At 44.7% G+C, this 18,424-nt stretch overlaps 3 protein-coding genes across 4 annotated transcripts; 1 reads left to right on the plus strand and 2 right to left on the minus strand.

The window, feature by feature from the left end:
- Positions 1–132: 132 nt before the first annotated feature.
- Positions 133–2,493, plus strand: Ubd (ubiquitin like modifier D). The gene is made up of 2 exons (XM_034524571.2): positions 133–280; positions 1,641–2,493. The coding sequence occupies exons 1-2, from the start codon at positions 263–265 to the stop codon at positions 2,106–2,108; spliced, it is 486 nt and encodes a 161-aa protein (XP_034380462.1). The 5' UTR covers positions 133–262; the 3' UTR covers positions 2,109–2,493.
- Positions 2,494–2,640: 147 nt separating this feature from the next.
- LOC117724291 (putative olfactory receptor 2I1) lies at positions 2,641–7,526 on the minus strand. Of its 2 annotated transcripts, none has more exons than XM_076916885.1 (2): positions 7,042–7,526; positions 2,641–4,360 (listed from the first exon to the last, which is right to left on the minus strand). In XM_076916885.1, exons 1-2 carry the CDS (start codon positions 7,045–7,047, stop codon positions 3,431–3,433), a joined length of 936 nt encoding a protein of 311 aa, XP_076773000.1. In that variant the 5' UTR covers positions 7,048–7,526; the 3' UTR covers positions 2,641–3,430. The 2 variants fall into 2 exon arrangements, with proteins under 2 accessions (XP_076773000.1, XP_076773001.1); XM_076916886.1 differs by having other exon boundaries at positions 2,641–4,371.
- A 6,037-nt stretch (positions 7,527–13,563) lies between these two features.
- Positions 13,564–18,299, minus strand: Or10c1 (olfactory receptor family 10 subfamily C member 1). The gene has a single exon (XM_076916887.1). It carries the CDS (start codon positions 16,984–16,986, stop codon positions 16,048–16,050), a length of 939 nt encoding a protein of 312 aa, XP_076773002.1. The 5' UTR covers positions 16,987–18,299; the 3' UTR covers positions 13,564–16,047.
- Between the last annotated feature and the right edge of the window lie 125 nt (positions 18,300–18,424).

The following is an 18,424-nucleotide window of genomic DNA, read 5'->3' on the forward strand; positions in this document are numbered from 1 at the left end:
TGTCAACCAGGGAAAAATTCCTATCATAGAACGGTTATCCTATGCTCAGAAGTAGGAATACAGATGGATTGACTAAGGGGAGAAATCTGTGTACAAAGAGTGTCCATTATTAACTCCACCCCAGCAAAAGTGAAAGGAAGTCTTGAGAACAAAGGCTGTTGCTAAACTGGACAACACAGTGGACTTGGGGATTTCCAACCCAGCTACTCACATATAAGAGGACAGGAGGACTTTTCTCCTCACTCGGCTTTTGACTGCAAACATGGCTTCCTGCACCTGTGTAAGTTGGGGTTTGGTAAACAAACGGGAAGGAAAAGTATTTCCACATACTGGGAATACAGTTCCACAGTTCAGGAGGGGGACAGTGGCCTAGAAGGTGAGATGGTTGGTTAAGGAACATTCAGGAGAAAAGGCAGACATTGATAACTGCACAATAGGAAGAGGGTATTGTGAAGAGAGGTTGGTCATTTGACTTATTAAACTTTTAAAATATATTATTATGTATTTATTATATGTGTGCATGTATATTCGGGGTCAGGACCAGAAGATAACTTTCAGGGGTCAGTTCTCTCCCTCCACCATGTAGGTTCTAAGGGTGAGGCTTGGCGACAAGAGTATTTATTTATTTATTTATTTATTTATTTATTTATTTAAACAGCTGAGCCATTTTGCCAGCCCCACTTAGGAGAAATGGTAGGACACTGTGCTTTATGAGGCTGGCAAGATGTGAAATTAGGGAAATAACTTTCAGAGTTCTCAGCCTTAAGCTTCTCTCTCTTTTCAAAAGAAAAACATTGTAAATCTCATTTTTCTTGTTATTGATGACATACCTAACACATTACCTTAATGAAAAGAATGTGCAACCAGGGCAGTGTCTAATACAGGACAAAACTTCCACTGAAGAAGAATCTGGAATATCTAGGTTGGGAAGATTTCTTGAATGGAGTATGAGGAAGTTTTCATAAGGTTTTCAGGGCTGATTCTTCCCTATCTTAATTCTTTAGTAAATGAAGTTAAACTTAGATATTAGTTTCTATCTTCTGCGAGTGGGATTCTGGTCTAATTAAAAGAGGATATTATGTTCTATAACAGTAGATATTAAAATACAAGATATACAGATTAACACCACTAAGCACAGCATCACCACAACATGGACATTATCAGAAACGAATGGAAACATTACTTAAAGCGTAGCAGTGTAGAGACTGTATAAGTTAATTGGGGTTCTTTCTGAATTAGTCACAGAGGGTGTGAGTCATGGCTGAGAGCATCCTGTGAGGCTGCCAAATCTTGGAAATCTGCTTTGGGTTTGTTTAATGATCTGTGTACAATTTTTGAAGCCTTGTAGTTTCATGAACCTAATGTTCTGATTTGGGTTATAATATAGGAATTAAAAGTTTCAAGAGAGGGAGAGATGCAGATTGTTGGGAAGGAACTGGAGGGCTAACCAGGCAGAACAGTGACGCCGAGGGGCAGGGAGCAGGGGGTGGCAGGCATTCTTAGATGCCTCTCTAGTGATGCCGAGGGGCAGGGAGCAGGGGGTGGCAGGCGTTCTTAGATGCCTCTCTAGTGATGCCTAGGGGCAGGGAGCAGAGGGTGGCAGGCATTCTTAGATGCCTCTCTTGGCTTTCTTTGCTTAGGTTGTCCGTTCGGAGCAATGGCCATTAATGACCTTTGATATCACCAAGAATGACAAAGTGAAGAAGATAAATGAACATATTAGGTCCCAAACCAAGGTCTCTGTGCAGGACCAGACCCTTCTGCTAGACTCCAAGATCCTGAAGCCCCATAGAAAATTATCATCTTATGGGATTGACAAGGAAACCACCATCCACCTCACCCTAAAGGTGGTGAAGCCCAGTGATGAAGAGCTGCCCTTGTATCTGGTGGAGTCAAGAAACGAGGGGCAAAGGCACCTCCTCCACGTTCGAAGATCCAGCCCAGTGGCCCAGGTGAAGGAGATGATCGAGGGTGTGACCGCTGTGACTCCCAAGAAGCAGATTGTGACGTGCAACGGAAAGAGGCTGGAAGATGGAAAGGTCATGGCTGACTACAACATCAAGAGTGGCAATTTCCTCTTTCTGACAGCGCACTGCATTGGGGGATGACAATGTGGGTGGGGTGATGAGAAGCTCAAAGCTGATTTCCTTTGAGCTACTACCAATCACATCTCTTGATGATATAAAAAATAATGAGAATGATATAAAGATTTGAGGGGAGTGGGGTGGGTTAAAAATATTTGTCAAGTCTGTGATTCCTTGTTTTTAACAGTTCATTAGCAGGGTTGTTGATGAGAGCAAAAACTGAAACTTTAGTCAGGTGTGGTGGTGCAAACTTTTAATTCCAGGATTTGGGAGGCAGGGACAGCTGGATGAATGAATGATTGTTGAACCAAATTGAGTTCTAATTATAGAGTATAGAGAAATAATGTGTTATGGAATATCATTTTTTGGCCATAACTGGATCATAATCTAATAAAGATTTAGAAATTCAGTCATCATCTTCTATTTTTAAATTTTTAAAAAAGATTTATTTATTTACATAACTTATGTATACGAGTGGTCTGCCTACATAATCAGATCCCATTATAGATGGTTGTGAGCCACCATGTGGTTGCTGAAGTTGAACTCAGGACCTCTGGAAGAGCAGCCAGTGCTCTTAACCATTAAGCCATCTCTCCAGTCCAGTCATCACCTTCTTATTTAAAGATATTTGGTATGAAATAAAAACTATCACCTTCTCCATATGCTGTGTCTAACCCTGACAAAAGTTCTGGGTAAAGAAGCGGAAGAGCCATATCCTATTTGGCAGATGGCAGTCCCAGTTTAATAAAGCCCAGCACAATTGCCTATTATTTGCAGACATTCTTTGTCGTTGTATGGACTAAACGGAGTGTAGTGAGCATGGCCACTTCTCTAGGTTTACATTAGCTGGACTGGCTTCCCGAGAACAGAAACCATGTCCTATTTCTGGAAGAGATCTCTGTAAGGTGGGGCCCATGACTTCCTTGTTAACTCGAGAGACTCCACCTGATGGCCGATGTCATGGAAATTTTCATGGTCTTTTGTAAGCCTGGAGAAAAACTAAAGGTCAGCACCAGGTTAGCATCATTTTATCTCCATGTGGATTCTTCGGGGCCTGTACAAAGTCTCCTGAGGGTGCATCTGGCCCTCTCCTGAATCGTGCATCCCTTCTTATAGAAAGTCACAAGAGCCATTTACCACATCACTATTTATTGTGTGTTTATATATCTCAGGAGTCCCTCACCCCACCCCCGAAGAATCCAAACCCTACCCGGTGAGAGAAAAGTATCTCTCTATTAACCCAGAACTCATCGAGCACAAAACTTGCAGATTCTCATGCAAAGACAAAAATTATGAGCATCCTATTTCTGGGACCTGAGTCCTTCTCAGTTTTGTCACTGTCTCACCTATGGCCTCCCCAGGCTCCTCCAAAGCCTCAATGCCGCCCCCTTCACTTCCTTGTTCCGCAGTGTGTAGATAAGAGGATTGAGCGCGGGTGTGACCACCGTGTAGAAGAGCGAGACGAACTTGCCGCGGTCCTGCTTGTAACTATGCGTGGGTTGCAGGTAGGTGTAGGTGGCGGAGCCATAAAATAGGCAGACGGCGGTCAAATGAGAGCCACATGTGCTCGCCGCTTTCCGCCAGCCCGCGCTGGAGTGCATGCCCCAGACCGCGCGGCCCACGGCGATGTAGGAGGCCAGGATAACCGCCGAAGGCACCAACAGGATGACCACGCGCGCGGCGAACATCTGACTCTCCGTGGCGCTGCGGCCACTGCGGCAGGCCAGCTGCAGCAGCGCGGGCAGCTCGCAGATGAAATGGTCCAGACAGCGGGGCGCGCACAGCGGACGCGCGGCCAGCAGGGCGGTCTGCGCTGCAGAGTTGGCCAGGCCACCCAGCCAGGAGGCTCCGGCCAGCGTGCGGCACAGGAACGGAGAGGCGAGTGAGGCATAGCGCAGAGGGTTGCACACGGCAGCCGCGCGGTCCAGAGCCATAACCGCCAGGAGCACGCACTCGGCGGAGCCCAGGGCCAGCGACAAGCACAGCTGCGCCATGCACCCGGCGCGCGGTAGCTGCAGCACCCATCCGCTCAGGCTGGTCAGCAGCGGTGGCACCACACTAGTAGTGAAGCCCACATCCACTAGGGCCAAGTGGCAGAGGAAGTAGTACATGGGTGTGTGCAGGCGAGGGTCGCGAATGGCTAGCAGCACCAACGCCGCGTTGCCAGTCAGCGTTAGTAGGTAGCAGAGAAGGACCAATGCGAAGAGAACAGGCTGCAGAGAGGGCCAGTCGGTGAAACCCAGCAGCAGGAAGCGCTCCGCTGAGCTCTGGTTAGCCTAAGGGGAAACTCCAAGAAGGTTTGGAAGGATGAGACAAAAATGTTTAGTGCTAGAGGGCACAGTGGTGCAGGCTTTGCACTGGGAGGCAAAGGCCAGATATTTTTGTGAGTTCGAGGCCATCTTTTTTTGTTTATGCAACTGTTAAAGGTCTGAGAAGACAAAGCCAGCCAGGTTTCACAGGTGCCCTTAACTCTGCTTCATGGGCAAATCAAAGTGGAAATGCTTTTGTAATATATATAATTTCAACCACTTGGAGCAGCCAATTTTTCCACTGGACCACACCAAATACGGTAACTGTAGCCAATCAAATATTTTTCTTTATTCTCCTTTCCTTCCTCCCTGCCTCCGTTTGTCTCTGCCTGCCTGGGGATGGGGTGGAGTGGAGTGGGGTGGGGTGGGGAGGGGGTTCTTTCTTTCCCTCCCTGCCTACTTCTCTTTCCCCCTCCCTCCCTTCTTTTCAATAATGTCTCATGAAGCCCAGGCAGGCCTTCAGTTCTACTTGTAGCAGAGGATGACCTTGAACTCCTGATCCTCGAGTCCACCTCCAGAGAGCTAGAATTATAACCATGAGCTAGAGTGTCCAGCATCCAAGCAAAAGTTTCTTTGCTTTACTTCTGTGTTCATCCTATCAAAATATTCCCTATGTTTTCCCCCTGTGGTTCACTGAACCAGTTTTGCCTGATTCAGAAACAGCTGTTTGCTCAAATAAACCCATTAAAAGTTTATTGTGCCTCGTTCTCTCTCTCCCATAACCCCCCTCCCCCGGCCCTACCGCCCGGCCCCCTTTGGCTGAGGATTGAATTTGGAGCCTTGTGCATGCTCAGTACTGAGCTACAATCCTATTCCATGAGTTTGATTTTAACATGTTATACTGTTTTGTCTAGTCTATGGAGGCTGATTACAACGCACAGGACCTCCTTCTGTATATGTGACACTCAGGATCACCACAAGACTAGCCTGGCGGAGGATGGGACACTTTCTGTCAGACTAGAAATGAGAATCCCTCAGTCCTAGAACTGAACTCAGCTAAAACAGCCGTGTCTGGTTGGTTATATGGGATGTAGAAACCACTTCACGTGATTCTACCTCAAGTTTGTCATGTGTAAATGGTGGAATTTGACTTCTTGGGTCTATCATGGGCTTTCCTGTCAATTGTTTCTCAAAATAAATAAATAAAAGAAATGCAAGAAACAAAGAGGACCTCAATTTCAAGGCTCTAAATATTGATACTGAATTCAATATCTGGTGATACAGAAATTATCATGGCTGATGAGATGGATAAAATCTACATAAAAATCTTTCTATACATGTTTTAGATAGATATCATATAGATTACTTGTGATCACACTCACTGCTTTTAATTTAAAAAGAACCACACTCCTCTGGCCTGGCACTTGCTGTCTGATGGCCTGAGTTCCATCCCTGGAATCCATATAGTGGAAGAGAACTGACTCCTTCAAGTTGTCCTCTGGCCTTCATAATTATGACGTGGCATGCATCCCAACCTCAATCTATCAATCACAAGCTTTTTAGTTTTTTCAGGAAGTAATCCCTCTCCGAATATAACACCTTGCTTATTCCTCACAAGGCAGAATAAGTTTCAATGTGAATAAGAACAACGTCCAGGACTTAAGACTCCCTAGGTTTGAGTCTTGATTCTGCTACTTTCTAGATAATAACTGTGGGCATGTACCTAACCCCTCTGTGCCCCGATCTTCATATGGTAACATAAGTCTGTAACAAGAGTTAAATACACAGAGTACTTTGAACAGTGCCTGGCATAACAGTGGTTATCATTTTTATCTTATAAAACCAGCATATACATTTTTTGTTTTCATTGTTTGATACTTTTTAGTGCTGGAAATTGAACCCAGGGCCTCATGCATGTTGAATATATATGCCCTTACTGGTCATACACTGAATCATATCCCTGGCTTTGGAAACTGTCTTGGTTTTCAAGACAGAGTCTTATTATGTATTCTAAGCTGGCTTTGAACTCAGAATTGTCCTACCTTTGCCATCTGAGTGCTGAGACTACAGGTGTGTGTGTTTCTGGATCACTCAAGCTCCAGGACATGAGCGGTGACAGACTTGGTATGAAGATCCACTTTCTTATCAAGTATCAACCTTAATATTTCCTTGATTGGAAATCAGGCAGAGTAGGGAGGGGGTCAAAATTAAACGTGTCCATAGTCACATTGTTTATAAATGATAGAAGATTTTTGACTCAAACCTGATTAACTCCAAGGACTTGTCTGAATTCACAGGATTCTATTATGCCAGATTGTGGAAGATTAAGGGACATGCAAAGCTTCATCTTTATTTCTAGACAATTTCATAGCATTGGAACATGGATGAAATATAAGACATGGCAATAAACTTTATGAAGTAGTGGTGACTAGAGTCATCAAATTACAAAAAAGTCAAATTCTTCAGCATTGGGATTTCATAACCATATATCAGCACAGCTAGGCAAGCTCTAAACATTTACCTTTGGCATGAATGAAACAGGTACACGCTAATAACATTTCACAGGCAATGTCTTTGTCTGATGCACAAATCCCCAAGAACACACACACACCACTGATTTTTCAGAAGGCAAAAATCTCCCTTGATCTTCTAGAACACACCCTGAGCTGCAAAACCATTTATTCTTAGGGGAATGTAAACAAACTTACCTTCATGTTTAACCCTTGGTCCCCGTTTCTAGATTTGAGTTTATGTTGGTGTCTTGCTCCTGTTCTGAATTCTGTGAGTTTGAAATGACAGAGGGAAAGATTAACAAAAGACACAAATACTTGACAGTACTGGTTGCTGGAAGGAGTCCCCAAGATCAAGTGCCTGGAGAGCCAGGAAGAAAACAAGGGGTGGGTGCCATCCTGTTCAGCAGAGAAATAAATCAATGGTTTTGGAAGAAAGATGCACAAGTTTGTGGAATGGGCATACAGAAGCAAAGGTGGAGGCTGTTACTGGACAGTCCTATAATGAACACACACAGGAAAAAAGCTTGAGTCTTGTGATTGTAGCCAATTAATCTTAGCCAGTGAACGCCCTGAAAATATCCTCTAAAATCTAATGGGAAAGAGAGAGAGAGAGAGAGAGAGAGAGAGAGAGAGAGAGAGAGAGAGAGAGAGAGAAAGAGAGAGAATAATGACATCTCCTCCCACTAGAGAGGAAACAGGAATTTACTTGCCCTGCTCCTTAGAAGAGGGGAGGCAGCTCTGGGAAATCTTTGTCCCACTCCCATAATTAGCATTTTCCATGGGGGTGTCCAGAGAGACAGTCCCTGAGGGAATGGAGGGGAAGTCCTGAAGAGACTATCCCTTCAGGGCACTGTGTCTCTGGCAAGGTATAGAGCCAAGAGGCAGCATATTCTCCAATTATAGTTATTTCTACTTTCCTCGTTCATTGATTTGCTGGCCCTCAGTAAACCTCTGTCACCATGTCTGTAGAGCAGCCTTAATCTATTGGGGATACTTCAGACTTAAGCTCCTTTAAAAGAGGAACAGCATTTTACTACCTAGCCCAAGTTACTGAGTGCTGGGATTGTGGACATGTTTCCTTACACAAATCTCATCCTCATAAGACATGAGACTTTGGCTCATGCCGTTGGCTTTTATCACCTGCCACCTCTCCCGTTTGCTGTTAATCCCCTAAGTCCCTTCGGCTCCTCCAAGTTGTCCACAGTCTTCCACACCTGTGTTGTAGCACACACATGCCCGTACCCCACTACCAGTGCATACACAAGAAAGACAGCAGATTATAAAGAGCAGGGGCAAAAGCCATCTGAATATGTATATTCTATATGTGGTGTAGCTGTGTCTCAAGATGGCAACATGATGTTACAGAGCATACGGGGACACTTATAAGGCCCATGAAACTTAACTAGTATCAGAAAGCACCCTCTGGAGAAGCAGCAAGGAACTGGTGGGTGACAAGAGACTCCTTGTTGATGCAGCTGCCTGCAAGTTGTACAGGGAACTCCAGTGAGGCAGCCTCAGTGTGTAAAAGAACAAAATAGAGACTGGATTTGGCAGTGTGGGAGTGATCTAGTCACCCTTCCCTATAGCCCCCCTCTGTCTTTCCCACTCCTGTTTCAGCCAGGGCAGCCCCTGCTTTATGAGCCCCAGGTAGCTTTGGGTTATAGCCCTGCTCCCTATTTTTTCTGCCTTCCTGACTTCTGGTATGCAGCAACCCAACTCAATCACACACGAGCTTGTAGCAAAGCCCGAGATCACCTACCCTCTCTAGAAACTTATAGTAAAGAACTCTCTTTGACTGGGATTCAGAATCACTTCCCTCACCCCAATTGTGGTGGCCAATGTTCTCAAACTGTCTTTTCATCTGAAGTAAATCTCAGCTCCTATGTATGCCGACGTGGTCTTTTGCTCATTTAAAACATCTGAGTGATCAGAAAATTCAGACAAAACCAGAATCTTGGGCAGACAAGAAACAGGACAGACTGAGGATGGAGGAGAGAGCTGTAAAGGCCACACCTTCTTCTTCATTAAAGCTTAATGAGTTTCAGTGAAGAGAGTCTCAGGGTGTGAATGAATTGTCAGTCTTTCTACCACGACTTGTTTAGCCACCCGAAGAAGCAAGGGACAGTGTTAAATGCATGGTTGGTGGAAAGGTTCTTTTCTCTTAGATGACTTATTTAGATCAAACTCAGTTTGTTGTACGGCTTTTGGACGTATTTAAAGTTATTGTTTACCAAAACTTTTACCTCAATTTTCAAGAGTAACAATTTCGGAGCGGAATCTGCCTCCTTTCTCAGCACTAACACAGCAGACATTATCTCCAGTATGGTGGACGCATGCTGCCACCATGTGGCTAAACGATGCAACGATAGCTTTTGTAGTTCATGCTGCCACCATGTGGCTAAACGATGACAGTTCTGGAGGGCGCTCAAATCCTGAAGCACAGTAATATTTTCTTCAGCTCACTGAAACTTAGGGAAGTCGTCCTCGGAGTTTTATCTGGGTTGTACCCACAGAATTCTTGATTTGCACGATAATTTGCACGTGTAGATTCTCTGGTGCTGATGTTGCTGATGCTCTGACAGGTCGATGGTTCTGAGCGATTATTGGTTTCACTACCACATGCTCTTGCCTCACTCCAGATAAGAGGTGACTATACAGTTAGAATATGTACAATATGTTGAAGAGGTGGCCCGTCTTAGTGCAGAGAAAAACTCTCTATCAAACTCTCTATCCCCCATATAGGTCATTAGGAAAGGTTAAAAGAGCCTTTGGAAGCCTTAAGGAAAGAAAGTGAGGCCTCTCATGACAAGTTAGCTTGTTCACTGGGTAAATGGGGGCAAAGACAGAGTTGGATTTGACAGATATTCGATGTTTTCTTTGTTTGTTTTAAGCAGTCAGTTCCTTTTTCAGATCTTCCTGCTAATGACTTAAGCAACTTTTGTACAGTGTCAAATAAAACAATGATTTGTGATACAAAGAGAAGGATTTTCATGAGTCTTTGGGAGAGGCATTGGCATTCCTCACTTGATCAGATAGCTGAGCTGATGACTTAGTATTCATGCCTGACTTGTAGACCTACTATGTCAAGAAGCTTTATTCTAACAGCACCTATGCTGGGGAGCTACACTTTCTGAGGGTGAGGACACCCAGGCATTGATCTGAGACTGCTGTCTCAGAGGAGTTTCCAGATTAGAAGTTGCTTAGGTGCAGCTCACAGATGAGAGAGAGAAGGAAATACACTGCATTCTGGAAAGAGGCAGCATCTGATGTCTTGCTTTCTTAGTTCTGGTAGACCTTAATTACTGTAAGACAGGTCCTCTCTGTGTCTTAACTTTTGAATGCGTATAGTCTGCTGGAAGTTTATGTGAACACAAGAAACAGAAACCTTTCTCCTTGCCTTCTTTCCTGTCTAGAATCAGAATGAATGAATTTAGAACTATGTTACCTGTCATGACTGGTGTTTACCATGGAGTCAAGTGGACATACTTAAATGTGACTCAGGACTGATGGAGTTCAAGGTCCTTTAGCAGTGATGGTGGAGAAGGGGTGTTCACCACACTCTCAGAATTTCTTCTTTGTGAGATATTCAGCTACAGGAAGCAGAGGGTTCTCAGGAGGATAAGCACAGATCTCTAACCTAGCACAGCACATTTAATTCAGACTTCTGTTTGTTTATCATGGTGACAGGTGGTATTTGTTCTGAGTCATTGGAAATTTTATAACAGTAGAGCTTATAACCTAGGGCTTCAGTCAACAACAACAACAACAACAATAATAATATCATCATCATCATTATTATTTTTCAGAGACAGGGTTTTATACAGCCTAAGCTGGCCTGGTATCAAAGACAACCCTCCTGCCTCAGTATTCTGAATGCTGAGATTGTAAGTGTGAGTCATTGGACCTGGTTGCAAGTCTCCAGCCTTCAAGACATTATTTATTGTGGGTATGCATTTATTTATTTATTTATTTATTTATTTATTTATTTATTTACATCCCAATCACTGTCCCCTCCTCGTCCTCCCTCACAGAGTCTTTCCCTTCACCCCCTCCTCTTCTCCTTTGAGAGGGTGACCCCCCACCTATCTTCTCACCCTGTTGAATCAAGTCTCTACAGGGCTAGGCGCATTCTCTCCCACTGAGGCCAGACAAAGAAGTTCTGTTGGGAAATGAATTCCACAGACAGGCAACAGCTTTAGGGATAGCCTCTGCTTCAGTTGTTGGGGGACCCACATGGAGACTGAGCTGCACCTCTGCTACATGTGTGCTGGGGTCTCTGTCCAGCCCGTGTATGGTCTTTGGTTGGTGGCTCAGTCTCTGAGAGTCCCCAGAGGTCCAGGTTAGTTGACTCTGCTGGTCTTCCTATGAAGCTCCTATCCACTTCAGGCCTTCAATCCTTTCCCTAAGTCTTCCATTAGATTTCTCGATTTTGTCCAACATTTGGCTATGGATATCTGATATCTATATCTGTTTCAGTTAGCTGCTAGGTGGAGCCTCTCAGAGGACAGTTATGCTAGGCTCCTGTCTGCAAACATAACAGCATCATTTATTGCTGGTAGGGTGGCTGGGAACGCTGAGAGTTTCTCCACTGGGAAGTTAGGCATGGCTGCTGTGGCTCCATGGTTCCTCGTGGCACAGCCCCAATGACACCAGAAAGTCCAAGAAAGTCCATGAGGGTTTTTTTTTTCTTTTTCTTTTTTTTTCTTTTTTCTTTTTTGGTTTTTCGAGACAGGTTTTCTCTGTGTAGTCTTGGCTGTCCTGGAACTCACTCTGTAGACCAGGCTGGCCTCGAACTCAGAAATCCACCTGCCTCTGCCTCCCAAGTGCTGGGATTAAAGGCGTGCACCACCACTGCCTGGCTAGTCCATGAGTTTTTACAGGCTTTAATGTCATGGCGGATGGTGGATGGATCTGGATGCAACCTCCCCCCCCCCAGGTAAAACCCAGGGCAGACCTGAGTTAAATAGGGAGGGACAGAGAGGGGAGGGGCTGGGGAAGAATGCTTAATTGGCTCTACCCTCTGGCCTTCAGGTACCTCATTAGTATGTAAGTCTCTCTAGGGCCTGAGGCCTGCTCCTCATGACTGATGGCCATAGACCTCTCTGTGGGAGAGTCTGTGGAGAGCTGAAGCTAAATGAAAAGAACAAGGGCCCAGGAGCAGAGCTGAACTCCTGCCATCCAATAATGGTCTGGGGTTCCAAGCTCATGCTCGACCAAGCACCCAGCTGCTTCTCATAGCCCACTGCCGCACAATTTATAGTGTCAGGAATTGGTGCTTGTCCATGGGATGGGTTTCAAGTTGGGCTGTTTGTTGACTGGCCATTCCCTCAGTCTCTGCTCTGTCTTGGTCCTTGCACTTCTTTTAGAGAGTACAAATGTTGTGTTGAAACTTTTGTGGGTTGGTTGGTGTCCTTATCTCTTCACTGGGAGTCCTGCCTGGCTACAGGATGCAGGCTTAGATTTCTCAAAATTGACTTTAATAAGGGTTCTTAAGGCGTCAACCTCCCTTCTAGCCCACCACCCACCAGAGGAAGATGGCTAATAGGACAGGAGGGATGTGGACCTGTTTAAAAGTAGTTCTTTGGGGCGATTCCAATCTTCATTAGTAGTAGTAGTTCAGTCCACTAGCAAAACGCCAAACAAGAATCAGCAGCAGTGGGTCAATTCAGAAGAACCCTTGAGACTCAGCCAATCGGCACAAGTTGGCTGAAGTGGCAAGAAACAGCTGGAACATCACCACAAGTTCTTTGGTGCATTTCATTCTATGAAGCCACGGCAAGGGAAGATCAGCCAAGAAGGCAAAGCAAACCAGTGCTAGAGCATTGTCAGCAAAGACCAGCAAGATGAATCCCAACCAAGACCAGCAAGGTGAACCAATGCCAGAGTGTCCTCCACTGTCTGTCAGGTTATATTTACATTCTTTCCAAACATCATGTGCCCTCCCAAGTGTCTGCTCCAGTGAAACATCACATGCCCTTTCACTGGACAGCTTCCAGAAAAACATTACATGACACAACTGAGTCTCCGACAATGTTACCACTTCAACTGGAGGCACCCTCTTCAGGTTCTGTATCCCCTTTATTATGCATCTCAGCTAAGGTTATCTGCATTGACTCCTGGAAGCCTCCCCCATCCCAGACCCCACCCCCTGCCCCCAGCAGCTACAGGTTTGCATTCATGCTCCTGTATCTTCCCACACCTGATCCTGACTCCTCCAATCTTCTGTGTGTACATTTCTGTGGGCATACATGTGCTCATGAACCATGGCACATGTGTTGAAGTCAGAGGACAGCCCTTGGGGATTGGTTCTCTTCTACCTTGTAGTTTCTGGGGATTCAAATCAGGTCCTTGTGCTTGGCAATGTGCCCTTATCTGCTGAGCCATCTCTCCAGTTCCCAGTCTCAACCCTCAACCTAGAGCTTTCCTCACTCAAAACCAGCTCCTGTTTTCATGTGATGTGGCTATTGTATATTTGTGTGTATGTAACAGGATATATTGAGAGCAAGGAGCATATGCATAATTACAAATGTTTATAAATATGTAAGAGTGAAAATCTGGACACATCCCATGTTTTCATCAGCAGATGGAGACGTAAAATGAGGTCTTGTAAAATGGGATACTACTCAGAAAAGAATATATTATACACTATAACATGGATCGATCAGAAAACAATTACATTGTTTTAAAGTAGTCAGACCCAAAAGTCCATTCATATAAACCTCCAGAAAAGGCAAACTGATCTCTAATAATGGAATACAGGTGAAAGGTTGTTTGCAAATATAGATTGCAGGGAGGGATGGAAGGAAGATACTGCAGTGGGTTGTGAGGAAAACTTTGGGAAATATGTATGTTGTTTAATGGTTGTGCCATTAGTTTCATGGTGTCTACATATATCAACATTTTTCAGACTATTTAAATATATACAATCCATTATGGGTTAATCATGCCTCCATAAATGATTTAAAATGTAATCATTAGTAGGGTGTGGTGGTTTTGCCTTTAATCCCAGAACTCAAGAACTGGGAAAACAAGACCAATCTTAGTTATACAGCAAGGCCCTAACTCAAAAAAAAAGACATTTACAATATGACAAGAAGAGCACTGTTGTGCCTAACATGGAGCTGAGGGGTAAGTTTTCCTGTGGGTTTCATAAAGCTTGTCCCCAAGGGAAACCAATGGCAAAATGCCAAAGCACCAGAGTTAGCTTGAGAGGCCTCTGAAGGACCTGTAGGTGGAGGTGACCAGGAGGTGGATATGTTGCATTGTAAATGTTTGGTTCTATAGGCAGCCTTCACTCTGGCTTTAAGAATTCCAGTGATCAGAGGAAAAGCTATGTGCTGCAAATCCTTCAGGTAGCTCTTCTGTGATGTCATTCCTCTAGGTAGATGTTCTATGGCTACGAGATACCAAGGGTATTGAGGCTTCGCTCACTGGTAAAATGGGGGAGGCCATGTTATCTTCCTGGGAGCTGGTAGAGTAACCACCCATGTGTAATTTTTTTTCTTTAGTTTTGGGGATTGAGCCCAGGGTTCAAGTACTAGGTGAGTACTTTACCACCGAACCAACACCCCAGTCCCACTGTAAAGGTTTGATGACAGTTTCATGGGTATTAGCATTTTCTCCCCAAAGAGTGTACAAAATCACCGCCTTGTGTTTACTCAGTTTTTACAGTGTCAAGCAGAGCAACAAGCACACAGAAGACAGTGAATGAGTGTTGGGAACAATAAAGACCATGTGGATTTTATTTTACATTTTTCTTCTCTTAAAATTAAATTTCTTTGACAGTCTCATTCCTGTATATAATACAATCTGTTTACTCCGCCACTCACCATCCCTTTTGCATTTTAATTATTAATAATTATCAGTGTCCTCTTGATCCTCGGGAGACACTTATTTCTTGAGACAGGGTTTTATTCTGTAGCCCTGACTGGCCTGGAACTTGCAGTAGTCCTCCTGCCTCACCCTCCCAAGCATTGGGTTGTGGACTGCATCACCAGAACTTTTCATTATTTATTCTGTCTCCCATGGGCTCTTGTAAGTCATGGCTATTATATTCATCTTCATTGTTCTGGATGCTTTTGGTTTGTCTCACTGATGGGGCACATTTTCCTGCAGCCTTATGTGACATCTTTCTGAGTTTTCTAAGTACCCTTATTCCCCCGGCAAAGGCACACACTGTGAGATGGACATTACTTTCTGTGCAAAACCATCTTACTATTAAAAACATCTATAGAGATACCCATGTAGCATGGGTTCTCACAAGCTCCGGGAGAAATTGACCTCCTTATAATCTCAGCTCTATAGATAAGGAATTTTAAAGTGCAGAGACATTATCTCATTTGTTTATGATCATACAGCTAATTAGTAGAAAAAATTAGGATTTAAATTCAAGCCAGGTGTGGTGGTACACAACTATAATCTCAACACTTGGGAAGTAGAGGTGGGGGAATCAGGAGTTTAAAGCCAGGTTAGGTTACATAATGAGTTTGAGACCTACCAACCAACCAAAAACAAACAAACAAAAAACCAACCAACCAACCAACCAACCAACCAACCAACCAAAAAATAAAACAAAACAAAACAAAAAACTAACAAAAACCGAACAACCCCCTAAACAAAATAAATGAATTTAAGTGCATTAATATTAATCCCTTGAAACTCTGTGCTGTATTAATGTTGATAAGATCTAACTTCCATGATTCTTTCTGATCCCCTTTCACTTTTTAAGAGATTTGTTTTTTCTAGTTACAGATTTATCTTCATCCTTGTCTTCCTCTTCCTCTTCTTCTTCCTCCTCCTCCTTGCTGGATGTACCTATGTGTGTTAGCTGTATATAACTGTATACTAATTCTGAGCTAGTATATAGCCTGGAAATAACCCTATGTCTCAATGCCAGATAACTTTCAGGACCATTGCTCTGTATATAGGTGAAAATTTTGTCACCTCCATAGTCTGGTGTGTGTGTAACTTTTCTCCTACCTTGTGCCTCCAGACTGCTGGGATTAAAGGGATGGGCCACCACAGATGGGGCAACCTGTTCTTGTAAAATCAACCCTTTACAACAAAAGACAGAATAGATCAATGGATGTTGAGGGAATCTGTAGTGCTTTAAAGGTAAGTTTGTGTTCCAGGTCTCCTCTCCTTTGATCCTTGGTAATTTGTAACCCGGAGTTCTGCTCAGGGGTCATCTCTCACCCTTTGTCAAATTTCGGAGGGCCCCAATTTTTGGATGCTTCTTTTTAGGGCGGCCTTGACATCCGTATTCCTCAGGCTGTAGATGACAGGATTGAGGATGGGGGTGATCACAGCATAGAAGAGAGACAGCAGGGGGTCCGTGGTTGGGTCATAGCTAGCCTTAGGGCGGATATAGATAAAGATGGCAGTACCATAGAAGAGAGACACCACTACCAGGTGGGAGGAACAGGTGGAGAAGGCCTTGTGGCGACCAGCAGCTGATGGGATGCGGAAGATGGTGACCAGGATCCGTCCGTAGGAGCTAAGAATGAGGCCAAAGGGACACAAGATGATAAGGGCGGCAGCCAGGATAATCTGCAGCTCGTTGAGCGAGGTGTCTCCACACACCAATTGCAGCACGGGCTGGATCTCACAGAAGAAGTGAGGGACAGCGTTGGGGCCACAGAAGGGCAAGGAGAAGATGAAGGAGGTGTGGCCCAGCCCCACTAGAGCACCGCAGGACCACGCGGCGCCTGCGAGCTGCACACATACCCTACGGCTGAGCAGCACCTGGTAGCGCAGTGGCTCGCAGATCGCGGCATAGCGGTCATAGGCCATGGCAGCCAGCAGGCAGCATTCGGTGGCACCAAAGAAGAGGAAAAAGAACATTTGCAGAGCACAGCCAGAGCGCGGGATGTGGCGCCTGCCGGTAAGCAGATGGTGCAGCAGCAAGGGGACTGTGACCGACGTGTAGCAGATCTCCAGGGCTGAGAGGATGCGGAGGAAGAAGTACATGGGGGACTGCAACGCTGCATCTGTGGAGACTAGCGCCACGATGAGGAGATTGCCTGCCACCGTGAGCAGGTAGACGACCAAGAAGAGGGAGAAGAGGATGCCCTGGAGGTGGACCAGACGCGAGAAGCCCACTAGCACGAACTCAGTCACTAGGGAGGAGTTGGATCCCATCTTGCCTCAGCCTTTGGTCAAGAGGGAGTGGCAGAGAAGAGCTACCATTGTGTCTGGCTAGGGACTCCTTTTCCTTAGGCTATCAGGGCCTTAGAACTGAGATATCCATCCAGGCACAAGCCCATGTTACATCCAGGTCACCCTAGGAACCCTGGGTGCGTATTTGTTTCTGGTCTCTCTGCACTGTCCTCATTCTCAGAAATTCACTGAATTCAGACTCTTCTGCTCTGGCTTCTCTCTCTCTCTCTCTCTCTCTCTCTCTCTCTCTCTCTCTCTCTCTCTCTCTCTCTCTCTCCCTCTCCCTCTTTTATTTTAGGTTTCAATTATATCCCAGGAAGGCCCAGGATTCACTATATTCCAAACCGGTCTGCAGTTCACCTCTTGCCTCAGCTTCCAAAGCACTGGGATTATCATAAGTCACCACTACACTCAGCCTTTTCATGATTCTCAGTTTCCTGTCGTGGCTGGGGTGGGCATTTCCTTCCCCAATGAACCAGAATTTGGTTCACATTCAGAGCAGGGAAAAGAATCTCATTCCAAATTAAGGGCATTTCCTGTCCGGTTCTTCCTCTAAACCGGTTATCTTTTGTTCCCCTCCAGTATGTTTCTCTCTTTCTCTCAGTGCTTCTTTTCTTTGGCCCATTCTTTCTCCTCTCCGAGAAGCCTCTTTTTATTTGCTATCATTTTACCTCAGATAGAGCTCACAGTCTCCATTTGGCAGGGAAGACTCTAAATAATCACCTCTTTCAGGCAGCTGCAGGAAATAAAGCTATTAACTGGTTAGAGGAGTGAAGAGCTCTGTAATAAAAATGCAGTGGAATAAATACAAGGCCTCTTTCAGGTGTTCATCTCCGCTGTTTGGTGCTTTTCAGACTCATATTTTTATACCATGATACATACAGAATGCCCGGACCCTGTACACAAACCATGTGAATGCAAACACTAACATGTGGCAATTCTAAATCTAAGCACAGAAGAGTAAATTAATACTCTCAGAAGCCAGGTTCATTCAAGGTCACAAACGTATCATATATTATGTACACACACACAGCCATCATTACAAATAACACCAAAAGTTGCTATATATAATGAAATATAAATGACTAAAAAGACAAACTTAAGTAGATACATAAATTCAAATGCTAGGCAAAGTTATAAAGGCTCATTAGAGCCATGAGCCCACCCATTGGTCCTGCTGCAGGTCAGTCCCTGCTTTATTTTATCCTGGATCTCTCAGTGTTTTCCTATGCATCTTCTGTATAATGCTTTCCTACTTGGGAAAACAGCCATTGATAAAGGAAGGTAGTGCCTGATGACTGGCTTATTTTTTCTTCCTTCTGCAACATGGGTCCCTCAGCAGAAGGATTTTCTTTATGTCTCTGAGGACCTGAGTCTCTCAGTACATTCTGCTTTCCAATTGGGAGAGCCTCACACAACT

Source organism: Arvicanthis niloticus, chromosome 20 (genome assembly GCF_011762505.2).
Source record: "Arvicanthis niloticus isolate mArvNil1 chromosome 20, mArvNil1.pat.X, whole genome shotgun sequence".
Taxonomy (NCBI): Eukaryota; Metazoa; Chordata; class Mammalia; order Rodentia; family Muridae; genus Arvicanthis; species Arvicanthis niloticus.